Source organism: Maniola hyperantus, chromosome 20, assembly GCF_902806685.2.
Source record: "Maniola hyperantus chromosome 20, iAphHyp1.2, whole genome shotgun sequence".
Lineage (NCBI taxonomy): Eukaryota > Metazoa > Arthropoda > Insecta > Lepidoptera > Nymphalidae > Maniola > Maniola hyperantus.
Window position 1 is genome coordinate 12924899 of NC_048555.1, and position 17143 is coordinate 12942041.

Below are 17143 nucleotides of genomic sequence, written 5' to 3' on the forward strand. Positions count from 1 at the left end.
GTATACAGTGGCAAGCCGCTCCCGTGTCGGACATGTACGCGGACGCGGTGGTGGCGGCCGTGCTGGCCGCGTCCTCGCTCCCCGCGCCCTCGCACCTGCCGCTCGCGCCCAAGCTGGACCGCATGCACTTCAAGGTAACGTGCAACGGGTTGGACGGAGTTCAATGTACAGTGCGACAAGGCCCTCTTGGCGTGTGGCGAAAATCAGAAGTAACGTTGCCGTCAAGTGCCCCCTTTGTTCTTGTTTGAATAGTCTAAGCCTTTATTCTCCAACAGCGCCCCCCTGTCAATGTTGTTCAAGTGCCAAGAGTGCCTTGTCGCACTGTAAGGCTGCCAAGTACTGACATCTAATGACACAAGTACGCTGGACTTGCTATTGCCGACCTGTTTTTTTATTATATTATAGACTAGCGCTTGGCTGCAATCAGACCTGGTGGCAAGTGATGATACAGCCTATGATGAAGCGCGCTTGCCTAGAAGATGCCGGAGCCTATGTCCGCGGCCCCAGCCGACTTACTCTGCTCAGAGTACTACAGGTCCTACAAAACAAGTGCTCCCTGGCGCAGTAGTGGTGAACGCTGTGACCTTACCAGTGGGAGATCCCGGGTTCGATTCTCGGCAGGAGAAATTTGGAATTAATAATTTCTAAATTTCCTCTAGTCTGGTGGGAGGCTACGATGCCCACATAAACGGCATCGATTTACTGTTTTGATATTTTTTTTGTACTTTGGGACAGGAGTGCGTAATCGAGATGCTGCAAGAGATGTTCGGCGAAGACTCCGTACCAAAGATGTTCAAAGGAGACAAGCTCCATGTGGAGGTGGACGGCAAGCGCGCCTACATCGACCTCCTCGCTATGGTAACACTCTTAAACTCTTACCTAATACATGATTCAACTAGCTTATGCTCGCGACTTCGTCCGCGTGGACTACACAAATTTGAAACTCCTATTTTACCCCCTAGGGGTTAAGTTTTCAAAAATCCTTTCTTAGCGGATGCCTACGTCATAATAGCTATCTGCATGCCAAACAGCCCTATCCGTCCAGTAGTTTGAGCTGTGCGTTGATAGATCAGTCAGCTTTTCCTTTTATATATATGTATTTAGATTTTATCAAATCCATGGAAAAAAGTTAGTATAGTATCTCTTTGTTACAATCCTTGCTCAGTAGTGGGCCAGCGATGGTAGTTGATGATGTGTAATAATAGACGGTCCCTTGTTTACAGGAAGTGAAATGCACAGAAGATGAAGGCCTAGAGCGAACAGTGTACTCGGCTCTCAGCAAGCTATACGCTGCGCTTGCGCCGGTCAAACCTCCGCCGCCCCCCACTCCGCTCACCTCCTGACAACCTTCCCCCCACCTCCGCGACGCGGAGCGAAGGGGAGTGGAGTGGAGTGATGTGATACTATTTAAAGCGTTTGTGTACTTAGCCCAGCAGAATCCAAGAACATATTGAAGCCAATAATTAAAAGCCACAAAGCAAAATATGTGTATAGTCCGTAAAAATGACTTCCACGCACCATTTTAACTCTGTGGGTCAACTGACATGTCAAAAGTACGGGTTAAGGATTAAATCGTAATTTTGACATGACTGTCACATAAAGTTAAAATGGCGTGTGAGAAGTCATTTTTACGCATTATAGTCCAATTTTTCTTGGTGTTACCAAAGATTACGGTCCCCGCAAAAGAAGACTAAAAAAACAAATAAAATATAAAAAAGACTATGGATTCTAAAGATTAAATGGATGGATGAATGATTTATAATTTCATGCGGGAGAAAAAAAAAACATCATGCACGACCAAGGCATCCTATATGCATGTGTCACAAAGTTTTAACAAAAATCTTCTAAATATATAAAAGGAAAAGGTGACTGACTGACTGATCTATCAACGCACAGCTCAAACTACTGGACGGATCGGGCTGAAATTTGGCATGCATATAGCTATTAGGACGTAGGCATCCGCTAAGAAAGGATTTTTAAAAATTCAACCCCTAAGGGGGTGAAATAGGGGTTTGAAATTTCTTTAATCCACGCAGACGAAGTCACGAGCATAAGCTAGTAAAATATAATTTTCTAGTGCACAAGAGCTCTGTACTGTTACATGCTAAGGGTTGATTCACATCGACGCAGAATCGAAGCCAATAAATAAATAAATAAAAATATATTTTATTCTATTAAACTTTTACAAGTACTTTTGAATCGTCAAATGCATCTACCACTGGTTCGGAATGCCTTTCCTACCGAGTAGAACCAGCAAGAAACTAGAACAATAGAGATCAATATAAGTAAAATTCTAGATAAAGCGCAGGCTACATTGGGAGCGAAACGAAACGAAATTAAGTTCGTTTCGTTCGCTCACTAAGGAACGAATCGCTGGCTTAGTTTAGCTCTGTAGTTCGTGATGTAAACCGAAGTATGAAAACGCAGTAGCGACATGAGAGAAGCGAAACGAACATAGTTTCGTTTCGCTTCGCACCCAATGTGGCCTGCGCTTGCTTCGTTTCGACTATCAATATGAATTGACCCTTATAGTGAATGAAATGATACTGTTTGTACACATTTTGTATAGGTTAACTTTTAAGTGTAAATATAAGTTAAATGAAATGATTAAATTGATAACTTATGCACTTGTTATTTTATTATATCCTGGACTTGAAACATAATAAAATAGATACAGTTCTTGCAATTCACGAAGGCGAGTGGCTCGTGCTTGTGTTTAAGTCGGATCGGTAGTTTGCGAGCGCTTGGCTCGCGACTGATTGGTCCAACATGCACGCACACTTACGCAATGCTTGTGTATACGACGTAACCACAAGTAAAGTCCACTCGCCTTCGTGAATTGCAAGACCTGTACCATATTAAAATAAGTCCACGAGGGGATGTAGGTCGCGGACAATTTAGTTATGAACAATGAAACTCCAAATTAATAAACAAAATATATTTACATTATTTTACAGTCTTGCTTATTTACTCAATCTTAACAAAGTTATAACAATATTCTTTACATACATTTCGGCATAATCACGACCGATTTCGTTATCTTGGGTTTTTTTACTATTATGGCGGCAATAAATACAGTCAGATAATTGCAACTCTGCCTACTATGTTTATAAGATACAACCCGCTGACAGACAGACGGACGGATAGCGGAGGTTTAGTAATAGGGTCTCGTTGGCACTCTTCGGGTACGGAACCGTAGATATTGATTATATTAATACTTAGTTTTTTGGCGTTCTGCAAAATTTAATTTCGACTAGTCTACGGATCTCCTCATTTCTGATTTGATCACGTAGAGAAACTCCAAGCATAGCTCTCTCCATCGCCCGCATGAGTGACTTTCTTATGAGGCCCATGGTTAGCGACCATGTCTCGGAACCATATGTCATCACTGGCAACACGCACTGTTCAAAGACTTTGGTCTTCAAGCACTGAGGAGTTTTAGACTTTAGGGTCACTAGGTAAAAATCTAAATCTAGTGTGTAGAAGTAGGTCAGTTAGGACTTGGAGTATCGCTTCCAGAAATCTCGATTCGTTTCATCTGTCCACCTAGTGGGGTCTTCCAATGTTGCACTTTCCGGTGCAAGGTCCCCATTCTAGCACCTTGGGACCCCAACAACTATCGGCTTTTCGAACATGGTGTCCTCCCCATTGCCATTTTAGCTTCACAGCCCGCTGAGTTGTTTGTTACTGTTACCGATCTCCTCATTTCTTATTTTTTATTGCACATGATAGGTGCTTGACGACAATCATGCTTGATAAAAAGCAATGATGGGGTCTAGGTTGGAGCGCGCTTGCTTAGAAGAGGATCTGATCAGGTTTTTTTTAATTCGTTATAGGCAAACGCTTGACCACAATCACACCTGATGGAAAGTGATGATGCGGCCTAAGATGGGACGCGTTTACCTAGAAGATGCCTATTCACTCTTGTTTTAAAGATACCCGGGTTGTAATTGGTAGGAAACAGATCGTGGAAGAGTATTCCAAACCTTAGCCATGCGTATGAGGAATGATGACGCAAAACGTTTCGTGCGTGTAGATGGGATGATGACGACATAAGGATGGAAACTCGCCTGACGTCTTGCGGTACGCTGGTAAAATGGTGAAGGGGGGGACAAGGTCGAAAAGTTCCTGAGCACACTGAGGTAGAGACTTTAGAGTCACTACTAGATAAAGCCTACTGGATAGAGGTATGTCAGGTTAGGAGGCCTTGGAGTACCGCTTCCAGAACCGCTTGACGTCGTCGTGCGAGGCGCGCGTCACCACCATGGTTCGTGCTCGCTCGCTGTGCCACGTCAGCACGCCCGCGCCCTTCGCGTAGTCGCGCAGCACTGCGAACTCTGCCTGCAAATAATACAACTATTAATTTTTATCCAAATATATAAAAGGAAAAGCTGACTGACTGACTGACAGACTGATCTATCAACGCACAGCTCAAACTACTGGACGGATCGGGCCGAAGTTTGGCATGCAGATAGCTATTATGATGTAGGCATCCGCTAAGAAAGGATTTTTGGAAATTCAACCCCTAATGGGGTAAAATAGGGGTTTGAAACTTGTGTAGTCCACGCAGACGAAGTCGAGAACATAAGCAAGTTGAATTATACATATTTATATGTCAGAGTTGATTCGGTATAAATCAGAACGCAAACGTTATCTAGCGACGTTGATGGAGTCTGCGCGTTACCAAGGAGACGTAAGAAAATCAATATGGTAAGAAATGAAATGAAATGAAAATCTTTTTTATTCGTATAAACTTTTACAAGTGCTTACGAATAGTCGGATGCATCTACCACTGGCTCGGAATGCCATTCCTGCCGAGAAGAACCAGCAAGAAACTCGGCGGTTGCTCCTTTCAAATATTTGATATAGGTACAAGATTATGCCATGTATAAAATAGTATTTGCAGTCTTGTGCGTTGCTGGAACGAGCTGCAGGTCAAATCCACGCTCTTTTATCATTTAGATAATCTTCAATTGTGTAATATGCTTTTTTCAGGAGCATATTTTTAATAGATTTTTTAAACTTGTGCAAAGGTAAGGTAAGAGAAAAGACTTTCGTAGAATCGTATCCCGCGTTCCTATTTAGCCAACATAATAACCCTGTAGATAAACGCCCAATAGAAGGAAACAAGACGATCCTAGAGTTCTGTTATATATATTTTTTTATGATAGTGTTTTTACCTACACTTGAAGCAAATCAAGTAGTTTAGTCACAAGTACCTGCGACAGGAACTGGTTGTACACAACCCCCTCGGTGTACGTGAACCGGTTCCGCTCGCTCTCCCACAGCTGGACCTGGTCCACGACCGTGGGCGGCAGCACCGAGGCCGTCCTCACGCCGCCCGTGTCCGCTTTCAGCATCTAAACACACGATTACGGTCTTACTACACAAATCCCTACCCATATTATAAATGCAAAAGTGCGTTTGTTTGTTGGTTTGTCCTTCAATCACGTAGCAACGGTGCAATTAGTTGACGTGATTTTTTGCATGGGTATGGATAAAGACCTGGAGAGTGACATAGGCTACTTTTTATCCCGGAAAATCAAAGAGTTCCTACGGGATTTATAAAAACCCTAATTCCACGGGGACAAGGTCGCGGGCATCAGCTAGTAAAAAATAAAAACGTACAGTACGCGGCAAGTAATGTACAGTGCGACAAGGCTCTTTTGGCACTTGAATGACATTGACAGGGGGGCGCTGTTGGAGACCAAAGGGTTAGACTAATCAAACAAGAACAAAGGGGACACTTGACGGCAACGTTAGTTCCGATTTTCGCCACGCGCCAAAAGAGCCTTGTCGCACTGTAGATCGGCCCTGAATGACATTTCGGCTTTGTAGAGCGTCGTCTCTGTCATTCATATCTATATGACGTTTTGTCGGTCTCAACGACAGAGACGACGCTCTACAAATCTGCTATCACCTTCTAAAGGTCGATGTACATTATTTTCGGTCGCGTACTGTACGTGCTTGACCGTGACCTGACCTCTTTAATGGCAGTTTTACATGACGTTAGTCAGGTACCTGCGTATGCGAGTGCTGCTCGAGGTACCGTATGATCTGCTGCGCCGAGATGCCTCCGCGCAGCGCGGCGCGCACCGACTCGCGGGTCAGCACTCCCACCACCACGTTTGGGAACCTGCCAAACCGGACTAAATTATGTTGTCTTCCATATACTTTTTAGAGCCTTATCATGCGATCAGTCGGTGGACTATGAGCAGATTGGTTGGAGGACAGGTTGGCGTGATTGGAGACAACTTCCCCAGCGGGAAAACTCCATGAGTCTCAGCTAATTATCCAGTATATGCTTTCTCTTTAGAGCCCTCGCCCACGGCGACTTTTTGTAGCGATACAGTAGCGATGCTGTCGCGCGTCCGCATCGATACAGTCGCGAAGCGGTCGCTAGCTGTGTGCCCTCGCCCACGGTCTCAGATTCAGTCGCGATGCAAACGCGATATTGTCGCGCTTCTGTGTCGATGCAAACGAGAAAAAATGTTGCACTGATGCTCGGTTCTCTATTCACGCGCCACCCTCCCTCCGTTCTTCCCCCGATGTCATCCGACAAAGTCGCGCGTTTGCATCGATACAGTCGCGATGCAGTAGCACGTTGCAAATGCGACTAACACGCGTTAGTAGTGATGCTGGCGTGCGTTTAGTAAACGCGCGACAGCATCGCTACAAAAAGTCGCCGTGGGCGAGGGCTCTTAGTCGACTGCACTGCCAGGCGATTTGGATGGTTAGTAAGTCTTGTTTTGTAGTTGCAACTATAGCTTTTAATTTCTTCTTTTACTGTGTTGATATTTAAGAGTTTAGGAGTTCCGATATCTGCAAGAACCACGGCGCGTTGGATAGTTGTTTCAAAATGTAATTTTGAGCTCTTTCTACGATTTGAATATTGGAGTCACATGCTGATCCCCAGAGCTCTATGCCATATGACCATATCGGCTTTATTATTGTCTTGTATATCAGGAGTCTTCCATATTCTAGTAACTTTAGCCTTCCTGTACACAAAGCTGGCACACTGTACACAGCAAACTTATCCAATCCGAATCCGTGACAATTAAAGATTACTTATGCAGTTACAGTTCTTGCAATTCACGAAGGCGAGTGAACTTTACTTGTGGTTACGTCGTATACACGGCCATTGCGTAAGTGTGCGTGCATGTCGGACCAATCAGTCGCGAGCAAGTACTGTCAAACGCACACATTTAGTGTACCCTACTTATACCGATACGACTTAAACACAATCATGAGTCAGTGGCCTTCGTGAAATGCAAAACGCAAAATACCAAAATCAAAATGCAAAACATTTTGATTTTGGTATTTTGCCTTTTTGCGTTCTAAGTGAATAAAACACCTTGAGTAGTTAATTGCCATAGAAGAAATGCTCTATTTTTTACTTTTTTCTAAAACCTTGTTGAGTGTGGGGTAAAAGCGACACGCTTTGCTGTTATAGTTTTTGCATTTCACGAAGGCAGAGTGGTTCATGCTTGTGTTTACGTCGTATCGGTATGTAAGGTACACTAAATGTGTGCGTTTGCGAGCGCTTGCTCGCGACTGATTGGCCCGACATGCACGCACACTTACGCAATGTCCGTATATACGACGTAACCACAAGTAAAGTTCACTCGCCTTCGTGAATTGCAAGGACTGTACCTGTATATGAGTTCAGTGAAAAGCCCCAATAAGGCCACTTGTAGACTGCTCTGCGTATATGCATACACTCGGTAGTTGGTCTCCACGATGATGTACCCACTAGTGGTCGTGGTGTCCAGCGGGGCGATGCCGTCCTTTACACAGGTAATGTTGAGGGCGAGTCGCGTGGGGTAAAAGCGACCCGCTTTGCGCTGCAACATTTTTTTTTTTTTTTTTTTTTATTCAGATACAAGTTAGCCCTTGACTGCAATCTCACCTGGTGGTAAGTGATGATGCAATCTAAGATGATAGCGGGCTAACCTGGAAGGGGTATGGCAGTTTTTATTAAACCCATACCCCTTTGGTTTCTACACGGCATCGTACCGGAACCCTAAATCGCTTGGCGGCACGGCTTTGCCGGTAGGGTGGTAACTAGCCACGGCCGAAGCCTCCCACCAGACCAGACCAGAAATTTAGAAATTATAAAATTTCAAACCCCTGCCAGGAATCGAACCCGGGACCTCCCACTATTAAGACCACAGCGCTCACCACTGCGCCAGGGAGGTCGTTAAATATATTACCTGAAGAATTTCTATTACTCTGTTGAATTTAACAAAAAACCAGCCAACTGGACTGCCGTCCTTTCTCAAGAATCGTTAACTGCACAACATCCGAATATGTATATGCAAAATATGAATTTATGTAAATAGGTACATGAATACAAATAAATTAATGAAATCAAAATAGTTTAAGAGTTGTCGCTAAAAATACGGGATTTTAGGAAAACTGATGTTTCTAAAAAAGTTTAGTATGTACCACCAAACTAAAAACCTTGGTCTTACATAGTAATCTGTTTTAGAAACATTAGTTTTTTTTTAATTCCCACGTTTTCGGCGATGACTCTATTAGATAACTCCTCGTCCTCACCTTCCTCTGGTACACCAGACCAAACTCCCTCAAGTGTTGCAGAAACACCAACATGTTGTTACTCATGCCTTCTGTGCTGTAGTCCTGCAAACACAATATAAATTAAATTAATTATTATATTTTACTAGCTGATGCCCGCGACTTCATCCGCGTGAGAATTAAGTTTTTTTTTAAATCCCGTGGGAACCCTTGGCTTTTTCCGGGATAAAATGTTGCCTATGTCACTTTCCAGGTCTTTATCTATATCCATGCAAAAAATCACGTCAATCCGTTGTACAGTTGCCACGTGATTGAAGGACAAACCAACAAACAAACACACATTCGCATTTATAATAAGGGTACTGATTAATTACATTCAACAGTGACATTTCGTAATATAAATAAACGTACCTTTCCTAAAGTACTGAAACTGAGCTGGTACAGAAACGCCAGACATTCTGCTGCGCTCAAACTCCTCTTCTCCGCAGTATGAAGATAGTGTTGAAGGAAAAGCCACACCTACATACAAATTAGAAATAATTAACATGTAGTGTTTTCTAATAGAATATCAGAATATTACAATAGGAAGAGGCTATAATACCTGTTTAGCAGTACTGAGCAGTAGAAACTGGAAACCAGCCCTAGTTATTACTGCGGAGCCATCTTCGGCATCCCTGAAAACAAACAAAAAAGAATTGGCAACACTGATCATAGACAAAATAGCCACAGACAATCAGTACCCTTATTATAAATGCGAAAGTGTGTTTGTTTATTGGTTTGTTGGTTTGTCCTTCAATCACGTCGCAACGGTGCAACGGATTGACGTGATTTTTTGTATGGGTGTTAAAGACCTGAAGAGTGACAGGCTACCTTTTATCCCGGGAATTCAAAGAATTCCCACGGGATTTTTTAAAAACCTAAATCCACGCCGACGAAGTCGCGGGCATCAGCTAGTTGAGTATAAAATATTTTTATTTTGTTTATTTTTTCAAAGTTATGTGCATTTTAAGAAATTAAATGTGACTTGCATGAAAGGAAAACATCGCGAGGAAAGCGTGCATGCTTGAAAGTCCTACATAAAGTTTTTAAAGGTGTGTGAAGTCTGAAGTCGCTACACTCTCACCTTAGAGCATTCCGGTTCTAGGGAGGATGACATGCTCCAGCAACAACTTTTGTACATACCTGGTCATAAGCCCTGCATGCAGCAGAATCCTCACAGCATCAGCACTGATGCCCTCAGTCTGTGCCGACCCCACCATATAGTGCAGCACACACTCCCACCTCTCCAGTGCATATGCATCCAGGAAAGCGACATCTCGCGCTTTGCCATCTGGCTCTAGGGAGGATGACATGCTCCATGGGCGACCTCTGAAATGGAACACAAATTAACAAAAATCAGTCAAATTGTAGGAATAGACAATTTTTTGAGTGCCTTCAGATTGTCAAGTGAGTCTACCCATCTGAAATGTACAGAGAATGTTGTGACTATCAGTACCCTTATTATAAATGCCTCAGCCTTGAGCCTCAATAGCTCAACCGGTATAGGAGTGGACTGAAAACCGCAAGGTTGACGGTTCAAATCCCACCCGTTGCACTATTGTGGTACCTACTCTTAGCACAAGCCTGACGCTTAATTGGAGAGGAAAGGGGAATATTAGTCATTTAATATGGCTAATATTCTTTTTATAAAAAAAAATGCGAAAGTGTGTTTGTTTGTCCTTCAATCACGTCGCAACGGTACAAAGGACTGACGTGATTTTTTACATGGGTATAGATAACTCACCCTCCCAGTAAAGCCACCTTGAGATTCTTCTTGAAAGACTGTGTGAGCATCCAGCCCGGCAGTCCCCCGGGTATGGGTGCCTCCTGCCACACAAACAGCTCCGACAATGCTTCACATGCCTTGCTCTGTTCCCTGGAACAAAATGAAGACTGATTATGGCAAGGAAATGGTAAAAAACTGGCCAAGTGTTTCTATTCTATTCTATTCTATTCAGGCTCGCGCGCCGAGGGTTCCTAGACCTACTACTCGGCTATTATGCATAAAAATAAACAAAAATCTGTTTTAGAATGTATAGGTAAAGCCCTTTCATATGATACCCCACTTGATATAGTTATCTTACTTTCAAAGTTGAAAATACTAATTGTTTGTTCATGAACATATTTTAATCATTTTTTGTGATGTAATGACCAATTCATTGTTTTCAGATGTTTCCCCTTATGCCTACTATAAGACCTACCTACTTGCCAATTTCATGATTCTAGCTAAACGGGAAGTACCCTGTAAGTTTCTTGACAGACACAACAGACAGACAGACAACGAAGTGTCAAGTGATCCTATAAGAGTTCAGTTTTTTCTTTTGAGGTACAGAACCTTAAACTGTATAATTTTCCTACAACTCCTACTGCATATGTCATAATAGCCATATAATAGCTATCTGCATGCCAAATTTTAGCCCGATCTGCCCAGTAGCTTGAGCTGTGCGTTGATAGATCAGTCAGTCAGTCAGTCACTTTCTCCTCTTATATATTTAGATGTTGCAAATATGGACATTTAGCCAATTCTAGAGCAGTTATCCCTCTCATGGATTTTGCTAGCATTTGTCTAGCGATTTTTACAGTGTTCGAGAATCAAATGCTCAAGTTACTCATGTACTCTTACTTTGTACTTAGCTATCTCAGTTCATACTTAGCATGTGTCTGTGACACCCACGAAGCCACCACAGCTTGTGGCACAGGTTGCTCCACAAACAGAAGCCTTATTACAAAGTGTCGCGCTAGCTCTGGAAGCTCCCTGCAACAATGATAGATACCATTTCATCTAACCTTTAAAAATATATTGATTACATTAATTATACAGGTTTACATTCTTACCGGTAAACTGCAAGGCATATTGTTGGATAATTATACAGAGTTTCTAAAAACTGAGCCGAGCGGCTTTTTAAATATTCGTGGAGGTCCTTGCACTGAAGAGTCGGCGACGAATTTAAGTTCGAAGACTTCGAAGATTTAGACGACTCGGACATGATGGACATAGAGTCAAATCATGAATTTCATTTATTATAGCTGAATTTATGTTTCAAAATATAATATCAGTGCGCTTGTAATTTGCAAAATTGCATTAAAAACTTTAAAAAAACAAATAATGAATGAAGTTGACAATAACCAACAGAAAATGTCATTCTCTCTTGTCTAGGGATGGGATGGGCGTATTCAGATTTCAGACGTATTTAGTCGATTAGGTATTTGATGAGATTCAAAGAATAAATTACCTACCCTGGTTTGTAAAAAATATAGCCGCACCCATAGATATAGTATAAAACATAGAGGTAGCCTGGCTACCTCTGCTACCTCTATGTTTTAGGTATGACAAACAAACACACTTCCGCATTTATAATATTAGAATAGATTTAATGTTTTTTCTAAATACCTATGTTCATATAAATTTAATGAGTGTGTTCCATCATCTGAAAATAGAGAAGTTATTTAGCTGTAATATCGATATCCCTAAATTCGTCGTCCCAACCCTAGATAATGCACACAGTGACAAACTGACACATGCACACATAAATGATTGACTCGAATTTGGAGCTAAGTATTTCATCCAAGGGTGGACCAGCCCCCAATTGTGTAAGAAAAATGTATTCATCGTTAACGTAATCGTCAACAAATTCTGCCCTTTGATTGGCTGTGAAAAAATGTAAACAGCAAATCAACCAATCAAAGAGCAGAATTTTTGACGATTACGATAACGATGAATACATTTTTCTTACACAATCGGAGGGCTGGTATAATTTACGAACCCACACGACCCCACCCAAATTGGGTTGACTCGACTCCAGTATCAAGAGATCAAAATACTTCAAGCAAGTATTTTAAGCCTTAGTAACTATTTGGCCCAAGTATATTTTGTAGTTGTACCACCTTGTACTTTGACGCTCTGGTATTTTGGTACAGATCCCGACCTAATCCCATCCCATCACTACTTGTCAATCTCATTGACATTGACAACCTTGACCGTAGACAACATCCATAGATTTTAACTGGTTTTTGGCTCCGGATTCTAGAATACTTAAATTTGTATTTTTACCACTGATGAATAACCATAGCTTTGGGTTGAAAAATAAAGTCCCGTTCATAAGCAAACAAAATAATAAACACAGCTGTGATGGATGGGTAGGTAATTGATAAAAAGTCTGCGGGTACTGGGTAGTTCGTGGTGATCACAGGTTCACATATCCACGGAACAGAAAGAACGTGATATCAGACGCCAAGACGAGCCAAACTAAAGGACGGGGGTTTTTTTTTTTTTTTGTTTTTTCTGGCTTTACACAGATTAGCCAATGTCAGGCACAGAGTACATCGAATATTGATGTCAGGTAAAGGGCGGGTTATAGATAGTTAAAGTTTTGAGAAACCATTTAAATAAAAAAATATGACTGATGAAAATATACGAATTATTTCATTTCTCAGTTATGTACCTAACGTAGATCTAATAGATTAGACAAACATTTGGAAAACTCGAAGCACGAGGACGTGATCATGGATCCATCGTGAGTGTGCCAAATAATTGGACGCCGTCCTTTTGGACGTATTCATTTTAACCACGTCCTTTTGGATGTATCGTCAGTGCCGGGCTTAAGATGCATCAGCGAAAGCTGCTTAATAACGGCAAATTGATAGGGCATCTAATTGGTAGGTAGCACCAAGCACTCATCTATAATTAGGTAGGTAGGTAACTACTGGTAACTAACTACCTACTTCTATATTTTTTTAAACTCTCTTCAAGCTTTTCGCTATAAAGATGTTGGCAGTTGCTGATGAATTAAAAATTTAAAGTGTCATTAAAAGTTTGTCAAGAAACCTATAGGGTACTTCCCGTTGACCTAGAATCATGAAATTTGGTAGGTAGGTAGGGTCTTAACTCTTATAGCACACGTAGGTAAGGGGAAAAATCCGAAAACGGTGAATTTGTGGTTACATCACAACAAAAAAATTGAAATATCTTCGTCAAAAAATATTTAGTATTTTCAACTTTCAAAGTAAGATCAACATAATATCAAGTGGGCTATCATATTATATGAAAGAACTTTACCTGAACATTCTAAAACAGATTTTTATTTATTTTCATACATAATAGTTTTCTATTTATCGTGCAAAATGTCCAAAAATTTAGCTGTAGTACGGAACCCTCAGTGTGCGAGTCTGACTCGCACTTGGCCAGTTTTTTTTATATGAAATACATAGTGCCCGTATAAAAGCCTACACCAATGGGATTTTTTTAATCTCTTTTGTCCCGACCCCTACAAAAGAAAAAAGTGTACGCACACATGTTAGCTTTTAACGCACACTAGTATATTTCCAAATACAAACACGGCGCGCACACAGAGCGACGCAGTGCGGGCCGCGGCGAGTTCACGGCATTCATTCTCGTCGGCAGATGGCGGATGCAGTAGACGCCTTCCGTCAGTCGCGCATAGACAACTCGCCGAGCACAGTGCTATTTTGTTTCGCTTAGCACCATTTTGTGTGTATCATCTCGAACGGGACATTGTGTGTTTGTGATCATAAGCCACGAACAAAGTGTACGAAGCAGTTCAGTGTTTAAACTTGCGACATGCTCGCCGAGGGATCGATGCGATATCTCTGGCGCTCGTAGAAACCGCGCCTCCGTCATGAGCGAGTGATCGTCGACGTAAAAAAAGTTGACACAGGAAACATGTCTGGGCGGCCCGTCGACGCGGATGCGAGCGAAGGGTTCGAGTTCGAAATTCGAAAGCGGTCATGTCATCGCCTCTCGGATTTCGTCTAAGTCACCGTCCAATGTCAAAGTGGTGTCGCTCGCGCCTCCCGGTCGGACGGAGCGGACGATGCGCTGCGTGGTAGCGTGGTGGTGGCTGGCCGTGCTGTGCGGCGCATGGCCGCCGGCGGGCGCCTGCAGCAGCAGCATCAGCAAGCGGCCCGCGCGGCCGGCGCGCCCGCGGCCGCCGCAGCCGCGCCTCAACGTCACCTTCCCCACGTTCAAGTGCGAGCCCGACTACTCGGAGTACTACTGCCTCAACGGCGGCGCGTGCTTCACCGTGGTGATCTCCGACAGCCCCATCTACAACTGCGAGTGCCGCAGCGGCTTCGTGGGCCCGCGCTGCGAGTTCAAGGACCTGGACGACTCGTACGTGCTGACGAGCCGCCAGCTGCTGATGGAGACGGCGTCCATCGCGGGCGGCGCCACGGTGGCCGTGTTCCTGGCCATCCTGGTGTGCGTGGGCGCGTGGCTGCGGCTGCGGCGCGGCAAGGCGCCTCCACCGCTGCCGGGCCCCGTGCAGCTGGTGGCGGTGGCGCCGCGCGGCGCGGCGCGCCTGTGCGCCTCCGACGCGCTGTGCGCCTACAGTTAGCCTGTGGAGACGGGTGGTTCAATCTATGTGATAATTAATTTACGGAGCTCATAATTTATTGGAAGGAATTCTTTGTACATATGAATCCGAGCCGTTCGGGAGTGTTGCGTTTGTCAAATTCCAGTCCTCTCCTCGGTGTTTGTGAAATGTAATCTGTATTATTTTGTTGGTATTCAGTGTATTGGACTCGTGAGGTTAGGGAGGACCCTATACTTATGCTACTCGCTTCAAGGCAGAGCTGTTAAGTTGTATATTCTGCCGCCCTATATCTAAAAAGCAGTTAAGTGCATCAAGTAGTTATTGAGTTACTTCCTTCAAAATGTGAGAATTTTCAATAACTGATGTTTCTAAAAAAGAATGCTACGTAGAACCAAGGTTTTTATTTGGTCCTACGTAGTAAATTTATTTTAGAAACATTTTTTCTAAATTCCCACAAATGATGCAGATAACTCGAGCTATTGTTGCAGTACACTGCTTGTTAGATATAGGCGGGCAGTATTGTTGGCACCATACGCAGGGCAGCAGCCACGTCCCTCCTGTGCTGTGATGCCAGTCTCGCTGTCAGTTAGTGGTGCAAAGTTCTTATTGGATTGTGCATCATGGAACTGCTGACGGAGGGGTAGGGCGGCGCGGGAGGGGCGCGGCGGCGGCGGTGCCTCTGGTTCCACTGCATGTTATTGTTTGTACTGTAGCAAATGTTTAAAGGTCCGTGGGGCCGCTGGGCCGGCGCCGCTGCACGGTGCCGGCGGTGTACATTGTATAGTGTGCCGGGCGCGGCCTCCGCCCGGCGTGGTGGTGTACTATAGTTGTATAATGTGATGAATTGGCTGCAGAGCCCCGTGGCGCAGTTCCTAGCCGCAGCACATTCCATCAGCGGATCAGTATTATTTGTAATACGAGTGTTAAGCCGGCAGCTTTACTTTATTTTTTAATTTATACCTGATATCCCGGTGGGATAGCGCTGTATTATATTCATTTAAAGGCTGAGACGTGCCCTCATGGAAGGCTTCTTGTAAATATAGCCCGTGTAGGTATTTATTAGATATTTATGAACGTTTATTTATTGACTGCTTTGTTTAGTTAAACTCGATGATCACCCATCAGCCGCATCCAACTCGCCTAATACCATGAATGTATGATAAAGGTGGATCCGACGGTCCTAATACCCCCTTGGAGCACATACCTATTTAACCCTATCTCACTTTGACTAACAAATTAGAGCAAGAGGTCTGACTTCAGCGTTGCCAGATGAATATGTGGCAGATCCTATGCACAAGACCCTTAAAAGATAGAAAAACTTTAAAAAGATATGACGCTGCTGCGCCTTATGTAGAAACAAAATGTCAAAAAACAGTTAATTGCTGAATTTTGAACTGTGGATACTTAGGATTTGCCTTGGCGAAATTTTAAAGTGTAAAAAAGTGAAAATCAATCCTAATTAAGTCTGACAAGGATACGAAAATACGAATACGAAGGTATGAACATGATCCAAAAAATACGAATTTAGTACCATTCTGGCACTCTTACTGGTGTCTGACCTCTTGCTTTCGCTCAGCGAGCGGTCGAAGTGGGAAAGAGATAAGTAGGTTTTTGGTCCCAATAGGTATTAGGAGTGCTGTATCCATGGGTGTATGTATCCATGCTAATAACCATTAACGGTTGCTCTAAACCTTGCTAAGCACGGCATCGCTATCGTATTCCCTATTGTAGTCTCATTGTGAATCTCGCCTATTGTAAAAATCGTAAAACATTGGATGGTGTTAAACTGTAACCCTGCAATGCGAGCGCCGCTTCTGTTTCCGTTTCTGACGCTACTCAGAAATATATAGGGCATACTGACTTTGCTCAGACTTAAGTTTCAGTTAAAACGAGACAGGTTTATTATTACTATGTACTTTATTTGTACCAACACAAGAAAAAACAGACAAGTAGGATAGGCGATAGGCGTGCTTATTATTAGCGATCTCTACCAGGCAAACCCAAGGATTTCTGTCAGCAATTTGGATTTAAGTCTGAGCAAAGTCGAAGTTAGCTTATATGTCAGCCTGACTTTGCTCAGACTTAAGTTTCAGTTAAAACGAGACAGATTTATTTCAACAATGTAACTCATGTCTTGAGTCTGAGCAAAGTCAAAGTTCGCTCTATACATCTCAGCCTGTGTCTCGCTCATGTCAGCTGTCTGCTCTGTTACCTGTCGTTATGTTCCCGGGCTC

The 17143-nt window shown here is 43.2% G+C and overlaps 4 protein-coding genes across 4 annotated transcripts in view; 2 read left to right on the plus strand and 2 right to left on the minus strand.

Moving 5' to 3' along the window:
* LOC117991744 (small ribosomal subunit protein uS4) overlaps positions 1-17143 on the minus strand; it is a 100205-nt gene that overhangs the window by 50914 nt on the left and 32148 nt on the right. The gene's annotated exons all lie outside the window — the stretch shown is intronic.
* LOC138403741 (cleavage and polyadenylation specificity factor 73-like) lies at positions 699-2625 on the plus strand. Its single transcript, XM_069505485.1, has 2 exons — positions 699-858; positions 1224-2625. The coding sequence occupies exons 1-2, from the start codon at positions 751-753 to the stop codon at positions 1341-1343; spliced, it is 228 nt and encodes a 75-aa protein (XP_069361586.1). The 5' UTR covers positions 699-750; the 3' UTR covers positions 1344-2625.
* mrn (general transcription factor IIH subunit 4 marionette) lies at positions 2924-11667 on the minus strand. The gene is made up of 11 exons (XM_034979284.2): positions 11413-11667; positions 11228-11332; positions 10322-10453; positions 9721-9906; positions 9140-9212; positions 8950-9057; positions 8560-8643; positions 7654-7844; positions 6022-6136; positions 5220-5360; positions 2924-4341 (listed from the first exon to the last, which is right to left on the minus strand). The coding sequence occupies exons 1-11, from the start codon at positions 11571-11573 to the stop codon at positions 4198-4200; spliced, it is 1440 nt and encodes a 479-aa protein (XP_034835175.1). The 5' UTR covers positions 11574-11667; the 3' UTR covers positions 2924-4197.
* On the plus strand, positions 13945-15243 carry LOC117991687 (protein spitz-like). Its single transcript, XM_034979286.2, has one exon. It carries the CDS (start codon positions 14283-14285, stop codon positions 14928-14930), a length of 648 nt encoding a protein of 215 aa, XP_034835177.1. The 5' UTR covers positions 13945-14282; the 3' UTR covers positions 14931-15243.